The following is a 13,636-nucleotide window of genomic DNA, read 5'->3' as shown; positions in this document are numbered from 1 at the left end:
TGATTCTAAGAAAACAGTTCCCCAAACTTCATACTGTTAATTGAGTCTCAAGTAAAACTCAAGTTTCCTGATGTCCTAATCTTGTGTACAAAGTGTAAGTACTTTCTGTCAATGTAATAATAATCTAGGGAATATAATACTGAATAGAGTTTGGATCTAGAACATCTTTAAGTTATATCCTTAAATAATTGTCCCTTGTATAAAATAATTGGTTGAATTTCCTGTTGATTTTTTTTCCCTAATGTTCTCTGAATTGTTATAGTTTGATGACCTTCAGATACACAAGGGCAGGAGCTTTATCCATGACCCAGTGAACCTTCTTCATGATCCTATTGGGCAAGCACTGGAGAGGCAGGTGCAGGAGGCTGATTGATAGTCTTTGAATAAGTTCTTTCTACCTGATTAAGAATCTTTTCCATAGTGAGCCCTTCAATGCACATCACATGCGACCTACAAGTTTTCTTCATGTGCCAAGTCTGAGAGGCTCATCCATATGCCTTTTCTTCAGATTTATTTCGTAACAGATCCTCCAGTCTTATTCCTTCAGAATTGCTAATCATCCTGCAGAAACTATTAGCTGTGGCCTACTAATATGCATAGGTTCTTAACTGAAACAGTTTCTTCTTCAGGCAAAGTAGATGTACTGGTAGTCTGTCAGCTTGAATATCTCTTGGATTGGGATACCGTGCTTTTGTGGTCCATTTCTGGAAGTTACTGGCATTAGGTGAGAGAGTATGTGCAGATAAAGCTCAGATTCTTTTTCCCCCTTTCTCTATGAAATTCTCCATGAGGCCATTTGTTTTGTTTGAAGGAGGGACAGCAGTGTGGAGGAGCAGGCTTCTGGTAGTTGGGGTAACCTAATCACATAACTTCCTTTGGGCTTTTCTTTGGTCTATTTTGTATATACCACATTTGCTTCATCAGGGAATCCTTCTGGCTGCATCTGCTTTTTATATCTAAAGTGTGTGTGATTCCTGGAAGACTTAACTATTTTTTTCCTTTTCCTATCTACTCAGGTGACCCTTTGGGTGAATACCAAGAAGAATGTTCTTGGTATAATCAAACACAGGATCCTTTCTTAATAATACTTGGTCTTCTCTTCATGTAAGGTATTATAGATTTATAAACTGACTAAACTCTGATAATTGAGTAGAGGCCTGTGACTTTAATTAAAGGCAGCTTAGTCTAATGAGAGTCTTTAATGTATTGCTCATTGATTTTTATTCTTAAGGACATCAGGGTCAAGTGAGCATTGCCTGGAATCTCTGTAGATCAAGCCATGCTGATTATCACACCAAGTTAATTATCTGGGAGGAAATAAGAACTGATCTCAGTACCCAGATGACCCTAAATCATTCCTCTTTCTCTAGCTTTCCAGTGGTCTGTTTCACTGTGTGGACTTGGGTCTTAAGTCTAAGAAAGGGCTTCTCTTCTCTTATTTTATCTCTGAGATAACAACATTTATACTTTGGTAAGATTTTATATTCCTGTCCTTCATGCTTCTTTTTCATTTTTTTATCCTTCTGAGTTTTTTGGGTATTTTCACAAAATTTTCTTGTCTTCCGTTTATCTTTATTTTGCATTGACTTTCCTTATTGCCGTAGGGACATTCCCATTGACTCTTATGTGTGGGTAGTTATTCCTGATTTCAGTTGCCGGATCTTAATGACTACTTAGTCATACAAAGATGCATTATCCTCTTTTGGGCTTTTTAAAAACAGGAATCGAACTGTTGAAAAACAATGGTTTGCTGTTTCCTTCAATACAATGTTTGTTCGTGAGGTGTGGGTTTCCTTTGTTTCTTTTAAGTGGTTCCCTCATTTTTTTTTTTTTTTTTTAGCTCCAGTGTTTTTTTCTCTTTCTCTCTCATTCTCATAGAAAAAAAATTGTCAACTATTAGAGTCAAGCTGGAGTTAGGCTGTATCCTACCACAATAGATGTTGGTTCTTACCTGAATTTGGGGGCTATTTTATACTTCTTGAATATTTGACTTACAGTTTTTAGAATTCTAACAATGTAGAGAAACTTAGCTGGAGCCGTAGTTATAGTAGAGAGCTTTGCCTCTGTGCTAAAGATTTATTTTCCTCTCCCCCTCCCTCTACACTTTTTGTGGGTGCCACCCATGCCAGTGACAGAGGCTTCCCAGGTGGCGCTAGTGCTAAAGAACCCACCTGCCAATGCAGGAAACATAAGAGATGCAGGTTTGATCCCTGGGTTGTCAAGATCTCCTGAAGGAGGGTGTGGTGACCCACTCCAGTATTCTTGCCTAGAGAATCCCAATGGATAGAGGAGCCTGGTGGGCTGCAGTCCATAGGGTTGCAAAGAGTCAGACATGACAGTGATTGACACGTACACATGCTAGTGACAAGCCTGGATGTACTTAACCTGTCTCAGGATCTTTCCATGCCTGGCTTTCCTTACTGGTGTCCCAACCTATTGTCTCAACTTGTTACCCTCAGAGGAGGAACCTGGACTTGTATAATGATGCTGATAGGGTCCAGATACTGCTAATTGACACAAAGTAGGAAGTATAAACAGTGTGTCCCCTGTTGGGTAACCATCCACCCTTGCTTCTAGCACTCACCCCTTGGAATTATGGGTACTGGAAGAAGTCTGCATGAAGGAGTGTAGTTCTCCAGTAGGCTTTATTTGGCTTTCTTCCATTACACCATCAGTCCAATATCTAGTAGAGATTTGTTAGGCTCTTGAAAAATACTGCTTTTTTTTCTGTTTTCCAGTGATTATATTCCTCTCCCCATTTTTAAATGTTCTCTTGGTTATTTCAGTAGAATTTTTTGAAAGTGTGAAAGGCAATGAGTGGTCAGATGCATTTTATTTATTTCGTCATCTTGTTCAATATGTATAATTTTTACCAACATGTTCAGTTTGATAAATACAGACATGGAATTACTTTTATATTTAATATATGTTTACATACATCTAAGACTAATTTGGTTTATGTTTACGTACATATAAGACTAATTTCATTTAATTTTGACAACTGTCTGTCCAGAAGCTAATAGGTTCTTATTATTTGTTTTTTAGAAAATGGATCCTACATCTTTGTTACCAACCCTTTTAAATGTGAATCTGACAATATCACATATAGAATGTCTTCCCAAGGACGTTCTGGTGAAATTTCAAGGCAGAAATAACATTGAATGTGAGTTTGACTACCATATATTGCAGAGGGAAATACAGCATATTCAAAAAGGAAACAGTAGTGTAGACATTGATGACTTCTGTTTGGTAGAAGAAAGAGTATCAGGAGAATGGCAGAGAGGAAGAGTTGTGGAAAAGAAAAATGAACTCTATACTGTGCTCCTCATAGATCGCGGAGAGGAACTGAGAGTTGACAGTACGCACGTTGCTTCAGCCTGTGACAACTTATTTGAACTACCACCACGGGTAACATTTGGCATTTTGGCCAACATACTACCAGCTGGGGAAAAATGGTCTCCCAAGGCTTTGAATTATTTCAGGTCATTAGTAGGACTACAAGTGAAAGGTTGTGTACAAGCTGTTTTGCCTCTTCAGATGATTCTTCTTGAAGTGCCAAACATAATATCCCAGGTTCTTGAATTACAGTTAGGGAGACTCATTGATGGAGATTCATTTCGTCTTATTGTGGAAATGGTAAAAGAATTCCCCAAACAAATGCCAGATTCATTACACCATAAAAGACCTGAATCATCATTAAGTAATAATGATACTTTACTTGATATTCAGCATGTTCTGGATAATTTGCAACCATCTTTGTCAGTAGGCAGTACTGAAAGTGTAAAAGTATCATCTGCCTTGAGCCCAAGTAAATTTTATTGCCAATTAATTAAATGGATTCCAGAGTTAGAAAACTTTACAACATCTATGACGTTGCATTATGATATTATCAGCCAAGGAAGTAGTCCCACCTGTGATAATTTTGGAATACTTTGTGTTGGCAGAAGGAGAAATGGACAGTGGCATAGAGGAATTCTTCAGCAGCTTTTGCCCAATAATCAAGTGAGAATTTGGTTTATGGATTATGGCAGTAGTGAGACTATACCTTCAGTTCATGTAAAGAAACTTAAACAAGATTTTATCTTAGTACCATTATTTTCGTTTCCATGTTCTCTAACATGTTTACACAGTCCAGACAGAGATACAAGAAAATTTCAACTGAGTATATTTAAACAAGCCTTGTTAGGACAGGTAGTATATGCACACCTCGATCAGTTCAATAAGGATGAGCATTTGTATTATGTAACCTTAGAAAGTCAAGAGTCTGCAATTAGTTCTAAGTGTCTGCTGAAGACTGTAGGCACGCAAGTACTTTGTCCAGTGTCTGATTCAAAAATTTATAATAGGCTGAGGGCGACTAGTGCTTCTGAGGTAAACAGCTTTGCAGTTGAGAGTTTTATTGCAAACACTGAGCGGTCGATAGACTCTCTAAGTAAAAAAGATACTTTAAAAATAGATTTTCCTGTTAAAACTGTAGAAATGAAGATAGAGGCTGCCTACATAGCTTTTGTAGTATATGTATTAAACCCATCAAATTTCTGGGTACGTACTAATGAACATCAGAATGAATTTCAAGATATAATGAAAAATATAAACAAATATTATGATTTGTGTGAAAATGATGAACTGATTCTAAGAAATCCAGAACCTGGATTATTTTGTTGTGCTAGATATAGCAAGGATAGACATTTTTATAGAGCTGTTATCACTGAAATTAATGGTTATAAAATTAATGTTTATTTTTTAGATTATGGAAATACTGATTCCATACCATTTTTTGATGTAAAAATTTTGCTTCCAGAGTTCTGTGAGTTGCCTGCTTTAGCCATGTGCTGTTCACTTGCACATATATTTCCTGTTGAAGATTTATGGGTGAAGGCTGCTATTGATTATTTTAAAAAAATTGTCCTGAACAAAGCAGTTTTGCTTCAGGTTATAGCAAAAAAAGATGACAAATATACTGTAAATATTCAGAGTATTGAAGCCTCAGAAAATAGTGATGTTGTCTCTCTTATGTTACAAGCTGGATATGCAGAATATTGGGAAGTAGAACCAGAATGTTGTCCAAAATTTGTAAGTGAATATTCAGTGTTAAATTTAAAATCTAAAAACAAAGTTAACATTAAGAAAGTCATATCTGCCCTTGAAGGACCTCAGTCTAAAAGGTACCATTCAAATAAGCTAAAAGAAAGTAATTTGTCTTTGTTAAAGTCCCCACCTGTTAATTTCTCTGACTTAAAAAACCCTTTCACCTTGTCTGTGGGACCTGAGTCACCATGGCGTTATAAAGAATATGTGTTTAAACCAGGAACAGTCCTTGAAGTTAAGTGTTCTTATTCTTGTGGCCCAGGTGACTTCTTATGCCAGCTGCAATGTAAGTTAAAAGATTTAAAATTACTAATGGAACAACTTCAGGATTATTATAGTGTTCATTCTGATCCTTATCAGGTTGGGCAGATGGCTTGTGTTGCTAAATCCTCTAAAGATGGGAAGTGGTATAGAGCTGCTATTTTGACTCAAATATCAAAAAAAGAATTTGATGTAGTACTGGTTGATTATGGCTACCAGGAAAGAGTTTTAATTAGAGATCTTTGTGCTATTAAGCCACATTTTCTTTCTTTAGAAGCCCAGGCCTTCAGATGTAGTCTTAACCATTTAGTTGAACCCATTAGTTGTAAAGTATTCAGTTGGTCAAGAGAAGCATGCAGAGACTTTGAGAATTTTATTTCTTCATCTAGAGGGTTATTGACTTGTGTCATCTTTGCCATAGTTCTTATATATCCAAACTGTTTAAGTAATTTAGTGGATTTACAGTCTCCGTTTACTAGTGCAAAAGAATTTCTTATTCGTCATGGCTCTGCACAGTATTGTACAGTATCAAAGCCATTTCCATCTTCAGTTCATCTTTACAGTTACTGTTATTCTTCCTTCAATATAAAAATTGGAAGTGAGGAAGAAATATATATATCTCACATATATAGTCCTCAAAAGTTTTATTGCCAACTTAGTAGAAATAATAAAGACCTGGAGATGATAGAAACAAAAATCAGGGAAATTAGTTACCTCAGTGATTGCCCCAAATATAATTTTAGTAAAATGAGATTATGTATATCTAAGTATGTAGAGGATGGTCTCTCTTATAGAGCTTTATCAATGCCTACAGATTCATTATCTGACTTCCTGGTGTATTTTGTGGACTTTGGAAATAAGCAGTTAGTAGAAGAAAGTATGTTGAGGGCTGTTTCAGATGAATTTCCAGAGTTGCTGTTTACACCTATGCAAGCTATTCAATGTTTTTTGTCAGATCTTAGCAATGTAGATATTCCAGCAGAAATCAATAACTGGTTTGCAGATAAATATTTTGGAAAGCCATTAAGGGCAAAAATACTATCCAGGGAGCCAGATGGCCAGTTTGGTGTGGACTTATATGATGGATATCAACATATAAATCAGAAAATTAAGATGTTGCTTCATGCTTATCAAAAAAAACATTGTGACCAAGCACAGTGTGTGAAAAAGGATCATAAAACAAATGAGAATAAAAAAGAGGCTGTTTCCTTGAAAGGCAAAATAGAAAACAACTATCACCGTAACATAAGTAAAACTAGTCTAATAACATATTCTGAAAGCAAAACAGATCAGCTAATGAATCCCAGAAGTATATATGCCAGGCTTTTGAAACCATCAGTTTGCTGTAAAGTGGAACCTGTGTCAAAAAACAAGGTGAAGACGTCTTTGCAAGATGAACTTAAAAATAAAGGTGTAGAAATTGTCCCTGAACTTGCACATATTCTTGATGAACATGATGTGGGCCAAAACTCAGTAAAGGTTGTATCACCGTCCTTTATCAGAGAATTAAATCAAGCAGCCTCAAAAAACATACATAGTCATGTCAGACCACAAATTAAAGACCTTCCTCAACCCAAGATTTACTTAAATGCATACGTTAAAGGATATGTTTCTAATATAAGTAATCCAGCGAGTTTCCATATTCAGCTTGCTGAGAATGAAAATTTAATCATCAGACTAGCAGCTGCTCTCAATGTAAGAAGAGCCAGTATAGTGAGAGAGAGAAAATCAGTTAAACCAATGGTAGGAGATCTTGTAGTTGCAGAATACTCTGGTGACAATGCCATTTACAGAGCAGTTATTAAGAAAATCTTTTCAAGAAATTCTTACGAAGTGGAATTTATTGACTATGGTAACACTGCAGTAGTAAGCACATCTAAAATTTATGAAATTAAGAAGGAATTCTTAACCATTCCTCAGCTAGGAGTTCATTCTTTCCTTAGTGGAGTCAAGTGGAATGAACCTAATGAAATATGGGACAGAAAAACTGTGGATTATTTTGCTTCAAGAGTAAGTAACAAAACAGTTTCCTGTGAGTTTTTGAAAAGGCATGAACAGAAATGGGAAGTAAATGTAATTTGTGATGAAAAATGTGTCATTAATGAACTAGTGAAATGGACAGCATGCTCGAAACTACAGAGAATAGTATTACAAATGCCTCAGGTTGTCTCTCAAAAGGTGGGCCCTGTTGATAATGAAATGAAGAAAGGAGGATCAAATGGATATGAAGGTTCTGTGATCCTTCAGCCATCCTACCAACAACTGGTTAGTATTCCTTTTGAAGAGTTAAAACCTGGACAACTTGAAAAGGCTGAAATACTTCATGTTTCAAAAAGTGGAATGTTTTATGTGAAGTTATCTAAAAATAAAAAGACTTTATCAGATTTAACAGTATTAATTACTAAAGAAGTAAGAAACACTGCTTTTTTATCAGTGGAAAATATTGAGCAAGGCTTGGAATGCTTGGCAAAATCTAAGAACACTTTTGAGTGGTATCGATCAAAAGTAGATAAGTATGTTGATGAGAAAGTGCTTGTTTTTTTAGTAGATTGTGGTAGGTATGAAATAGTGCCTTTATGTAATACTAAGGTGCTTAGTAATGAAATCAGAAATATTCCAAGACAAGCTGTGCCTTGTAAATGGATTTGGTTTGAAAATTTTAGGAAGATGCCATTTGAATCCATTGTGGGTTTGTTTGCTCATTTGGAAATAAGCATCCTTTTCCTGAAATATTTAGACTCTGCTTGGAAAGTAGACATTTTGATAGATGGTCTGTTATTTTTGGAATATTTAAATTTAAATACAGTTCATGTTGAAGAAAACAAATTTAGATCTTCAGGAATTATTTGTAGTGTTGGATCTAAGACTCCCGTATCACCATGTACCATAAGATCATTTCCTTGGACACAGCTTCAAAATGATAGGCAATATTTTGGTATTGCCACTGCTGTTTCTGATCCGTCAGACTTCTGTGTTCAGTTGGAAGATTTCTTTGACACAATGAAATCTCTTTTTATGTTGCTTTCTGATCTACCAGAAGACTTACAAACAGTGCCTCAAGAGCATATAATTCCCGGTTCTAGTTGTTTGTTCAAATATGAATCGGAAGATCAGTGGAATAGAGTAGAAATTTCCGAAGTCTCTGATCAGAATTTACTTCTTATATTGATTGACTATGGATTTTCTGTTTACATACATTATTCAGATATAAAAAATCTTAAAGTTGTTCCTGAAGAACTTCTGAATTTGCCGAGGCTAAGTTATCCTTGCATCATACATGGTGTCTTACCTGCTGAAGGGAGACATTGGAATGAAGAAGCCAAAAGATTTTTTCAAGATTTCCTGAGTAAACCAGGCTTAGTTTTTAAGTTTAGGGAATACAGTTTTGAAACAAAACTGAAGGTAGACATCATTCATGAGAAAAACAATTTGGCAGACATGTTAGTTGCCTCTGGTCTTGGAATTTATTCTAAAGATTCAGCTCATCTCGACGCAGTTACTACTGGATCTGTTGAAGTCCAGTATAAGTCAGAGAGTAAGCCTATTTGCCAATTGTTAGATCAAAATAATTACAAAATGGAAAATATAAATTGTACATGCACTGAGAAGCAAGTGCTAAAAAATCTGAAAACTATAAAGAGGAAAGACGTCTATAAACACCTCTTAAGGAAAAGCCATATTAGTAGAAGATTACAGTCTGGAAACTCAGTACTGAGGAGGAAGAAGGTTGATACTGGAAAACATAATCCCCGAAGTACCATTACATCTGATACATGTGCAACAGCTTCATTTTGGGAATCACCTAATGGTTTGAAGAATAACACCAATTGCATTGAAAACATTTTTGCAAAGCTAAGTGAAGGATTGCAGGAAAAGGATACAGTGGACTTAAGAACAACAGGAAAAGCACTACATGTTAATGAAGTAATGGTATCAAAACATTTGAAAGGTAAGTGGACATTTTTAAAGAAATAATTCTATTTTGTAGATTTTGCAGATTCTATTTTTGATTATTTAAAGGTTTGTTATTTACTAAAATTATTCAAGTTGAAAATGCCCTGCAAGATTTTACTAAAAATTTGAATAACTGGATAACTAGAGATCACTTGAATTATGAAATGATGCTTTGCTATTTTTACCTTTTATGAATGCTTTGTGAATGTCATGAAAGTAGAGGATTTGAACCACATATGCATGAACGCGTGCATGACATTTTACAAACTTCAGGGGTTTCCCAAAACTCCTGAAGGTCCACAGATCTCACATTGATCTTGCTACTATTAGAGAGCTTCCTGGGTGCATTTTGAAGAATCAGTTTTCTATTATACTTTGATTCTTATCAGATTACATATATCTTGGGGTTTTTTGAGTGTGATTTTTAGCATATTGACAATGTAATTAAACTTGTAGAATTGACTTTAGCATAAGTCATCTGAAAACTTTCAGATATCAAGCTGTTTATGAACATTAAATTTTTAATAGCCTATGTGCTAGAGTTAAAATTTTAATATTCTGCATGGAGTATTATCTTTTTTTGTTTATGTGTGTTATATTTCACTTTATATATGAATTAGTGAGGATTTATAGGCTATAAAGAATATTCTATGCTTAATGAATGCTCCAACTTGTGTATTATCTTTTTTTTGTTTATGTGTGTTATATTTCATTTTATATATGAGTTAGTGAGGACTTATAGGTTATAAAGAATATTCTGTGCTTAATGAATGCTCCAACTTGTAGAATACTCTATGCTTAATGAATGCTCCAACTTGTATATTATTCCAGCATATACAGGTTACATTGTTTCAGTGAATGGAGGTATCTTGTTTTTAATTGATATATTTTAGAAAGTATTTCATTTGAATTCATATTAGATGTTTTATAGTGAATTGATAAATGCTTTAATATGGGCCCTTTTTTTCCTAATTTTTGAATCACTCTTTTATCATAGTAGCAGTAATGGTAGAATGCTTATTATGTTCCCAGGTACTAGTTGGAATTATACATATTAGCTTATTTAAAGCTTTCCATCACTCTTTTAAGCTCCATTAAAATGTAGACTAATAACTAGTATCCTACTTCCTTCCCTGAATTCAAAACCACTTTACAGAGACAAGCAGAAAGACAATTGAACAACATACTACATTTATTAAAAACAAAACAATAGTTGATGAATGTGGCTTACATACATGGGTATATAGGTTTCCCAATACTGAATCTATAAAAGTAGGCTTAACCCACATAGGCACAGAGGAGAGTTTCTCCATGGGGGCTTACCCATGTAAAATTTACAGCTTGAGTTAGCCATATCTATAAAGGGAGAGAGAGGGAGGAGGAAGAGACGAATAAAACATAAATCTTTCTCACTGTAAATGAAAGATTGCCTCGACTTCTTGAGTATGAGTAAGGGCGGAATGAGACCAGAGGGTTGTTAATCTAGGAGTGTGCCTCAATCATGAATACTTCCACATGGAGGAAGATCAGGAATGAGAAGTATCCTTCTCCCCCCCAAATTATTATGAATATTTTCACTAAGGCTCAGGGAAATTAAGTAAATTGCCCATGGACATAAAGCTGGTAAGTAAGAAACTGAAATTTTAAATTCAGATTTCTCCAACTACAGAGTCTACTTTTGCCCATTATTTATATTTTAAAAAATAGTTTATTTTAGAAAGTGTTTTTCTATAAAACCCCTGACCATCAGTCTGTTCATTTTGGCACTTACATATCTTTTATTGTTCCTTTACTTGTGAATGTTTTTGCCTTCTTTGTTTTGCTCATCAAATTCTTTAAGATCCCACTTTTGGTCACCGTGTCTATCCCATCTCCTGCATCCTTAACACACAGTGAGTCAAAAACTTAAAGTGTTGAAAGCAGTTATAAAAGGAGTTAGAGAATCAAACATTAAATTATACTTCTAAAAAATTTGAAGTCCCTTTTAAGGAAAGATCATAACTTCAGTGATACAAAAATATATGGTTTTATGGACAGAGAATAGGGTGATAGATTTGCTATTGTCATAGTTTTAGAACAAAACAAAATAAGGAAACAACGCAAACTGATTTCATTGCCTGGAGTGCCATCCGGGTTCTTCCACCTGTATTACTTATCCAAGGGCAATAGTAACCACTGCTGTTTGCTGCTATTATTGGCTGTAGCTTGTCTCAGTCTAGAGCAAAATAGTTTTAGTAGTTCTTATTTGAAGATAATCAACACTTGAGAAACTTTCTTGATTATTAAAAATGTTAGCAGAGGGACTGTAACAGCCATGCTTTGCAAGCTAGGCTTTGTGTTGGTGTTAAGAAAGGATGTTTTCTTTTTTAAAAATTCTGATGCCTGTGTGTCAGTTTTACAGATTGTAGATTGTTTTAATTGGTCAAACTGTGGCCTTGCCATTAGGATTTTAAAGCTCCCCAAGTGATTCTGATGTATAGCCAAGGTACAGAATTGCTATTCTAGAAATTACTATGGATAGCTTCTTGAATTGTGGGAGAAAATAGTAATTTTGTATTTTTATGTGGGGAAAATGCTTAGAATTGTTTCTGTATTTGGAGTCCAGACTATACATAATAAGTCATAGTAATCCTCTGCTAAACTTAATTTAAGGTAATAGACATTGTATTAGAAATGGCCTAGAAGTATATAATGCATTTATTTCATCTTGCTCAGGTATTGTTTTAGTTATAGAAGTTTGTTGTTGTTCAGTTGCTAAGTTGTGTTCCACTCTTTGCAATCCCATGAACTGCAACACACCACGCTTCCCTGTTCTTCACCATCTCCTGGATTTGCTCAAACTCATGTTCATTGAGTTGGTGATACCATCCAACCGTCTCATCCTTTGTCAGCCCCTTCTCCTCCTTCCCTCAATCTTTCTCAGTATCAAAGTCTTTTCCAATGAGTCAGCTCTTTGCATCAGGTGGCCAAAATATTGGGGCATCAGCTTCAGCATTAGTTCTTCCAATGAATATTCAGGGTTGCTTTCCTTTAGGATTGACTGGTGTGATCTTGCCGTCCAGGGACTCTGCTCCAGCATCACAGTTCAAAAGCATAAATTCTTCAGCACTCAGCCTTCTTTATAGTCCAACTCTCACATCCATATGTGAGTACTAGAAAAACCATAGCTTTGACAATATGGACCTTTGCTGCCAAAGTGATGTCTCTGCTTTTTAATACACTGTGTAGGTTTGTCATAGCTTTTCTTTCAAGGAGCAAACATCTTTTAATTTCATGGCTATAGTCACTGTCTGCAGTGATTTTGGAGCCCAAGAAAATGAAATATTACTTTTCTACTTTTTCCCCATCTATTTGCTATGAAGTGATGGGATTGGATGCCATGCTCTTAGTTTTTTGAATGTTGAGCTTTTTCACTCTCCTCTTCATCAGGAGGCTCTTTAGGTCCTCTTTGCTTTCTGCCATTATCTTGTAGAAGTTGCTGCCTCTTATATTTAGACAGTTGTCTTAACTTGTTCATAGATTTAGCCTACTATAACATATGAATATTTAAATATTCAAGGCAATTGTTTTTATTTACAGACTGTTTTCTCCAAAATAAAAATTACCAGTCCTTCTCCAGGATGTTTTTACAGAGTTCTTTTGTTTTTGTTTTATTGCAGTGGTTGGTTGGTTGGTACTTGCTTTTTTATTTTTCTCTGGAAGTCCTGAAACAATTATTTCAAAAAGAATCTTCATGTAAACTATGCTTGCGTGCATGCTAAATTGCTTCAGTCTTGTCCAACTCTTTGTGACCGTATAGAATGTAGCCCACCAGGCTTCTCTGTCCATGGGATTCTCTAGGCAGGAGTACTGGAGTGGGTTGCCTTGCCCTCCTCCAGGGGAATCTCCTGATCCTGGGATCGAATCCACATCTCCTGTGGCTCCTGCATTGTAGGCAGATTCTTTACTGTTGAGCCAGAGTCTTTTCTCATTTAGGTTATTACAGAATATTGAGTAGAGTCCCCTATGCTATACAGTAGATTCTGAAGTGAAAAGTGCTCAATCTTGTCTGACTCTATGAGATAACCCCCAGACCCCTGCCACCATGGACTATAACCCACCAGAATCCTCTGCCTGTTAAATTTTCTAGAAAGTAATGCTGTAGTGGGTTGCCATTTCCTTCTCTAGGGGATCTTCCAGACCCAGGGATTTAACCCACATCTCTGGTGTCTCCTGCTTTGGCAGGAAGATTCTTTACCACTGGCACCACCTGGGGTCCTGCATGTAAGCTTTATCTTAAAATACTTGTCTTTCTCCGACTTATGATAAACTTCAGTTCATTCATGTTGCTGTA

At 35.6% G+C, this 13,636-nt stretch overlaps 1 protein-coding gene across 1 annotated transcript; it reads left to right on the top strand.

Annotated features, from left to right (window-relative positions):
* On the top strand, nt 3,049-9,324 carry TDRD15 (tudor domain containing 15). The gene has a single exon (XM_018054725.1). It carries the CDS (start codon nt 3,049-3,051, stop codon nt 9,322-9,324), a length of 6,276 nt encoding a protein of 2,091 aa, XP_017910214.1.

Source organism: Capra hircus, chromosome 11, assembly GCF_001704415.2.
Source record: "Capra hircus breed San Clemente chromosome 11, ASM170441v1, whole genome shotgun sequence".
In the NCBI taxonomy this organism is placed as follows: Eukaryota; Metazoa; Chordata; class Mammalia; order Artiodactyla; family Bovidae; genus Capra; species Capra hircus.
Note: the sequence above shows the minus strand (reverse complement) of the source record. Positions and strands in the feature narration are given on the sequence as shown.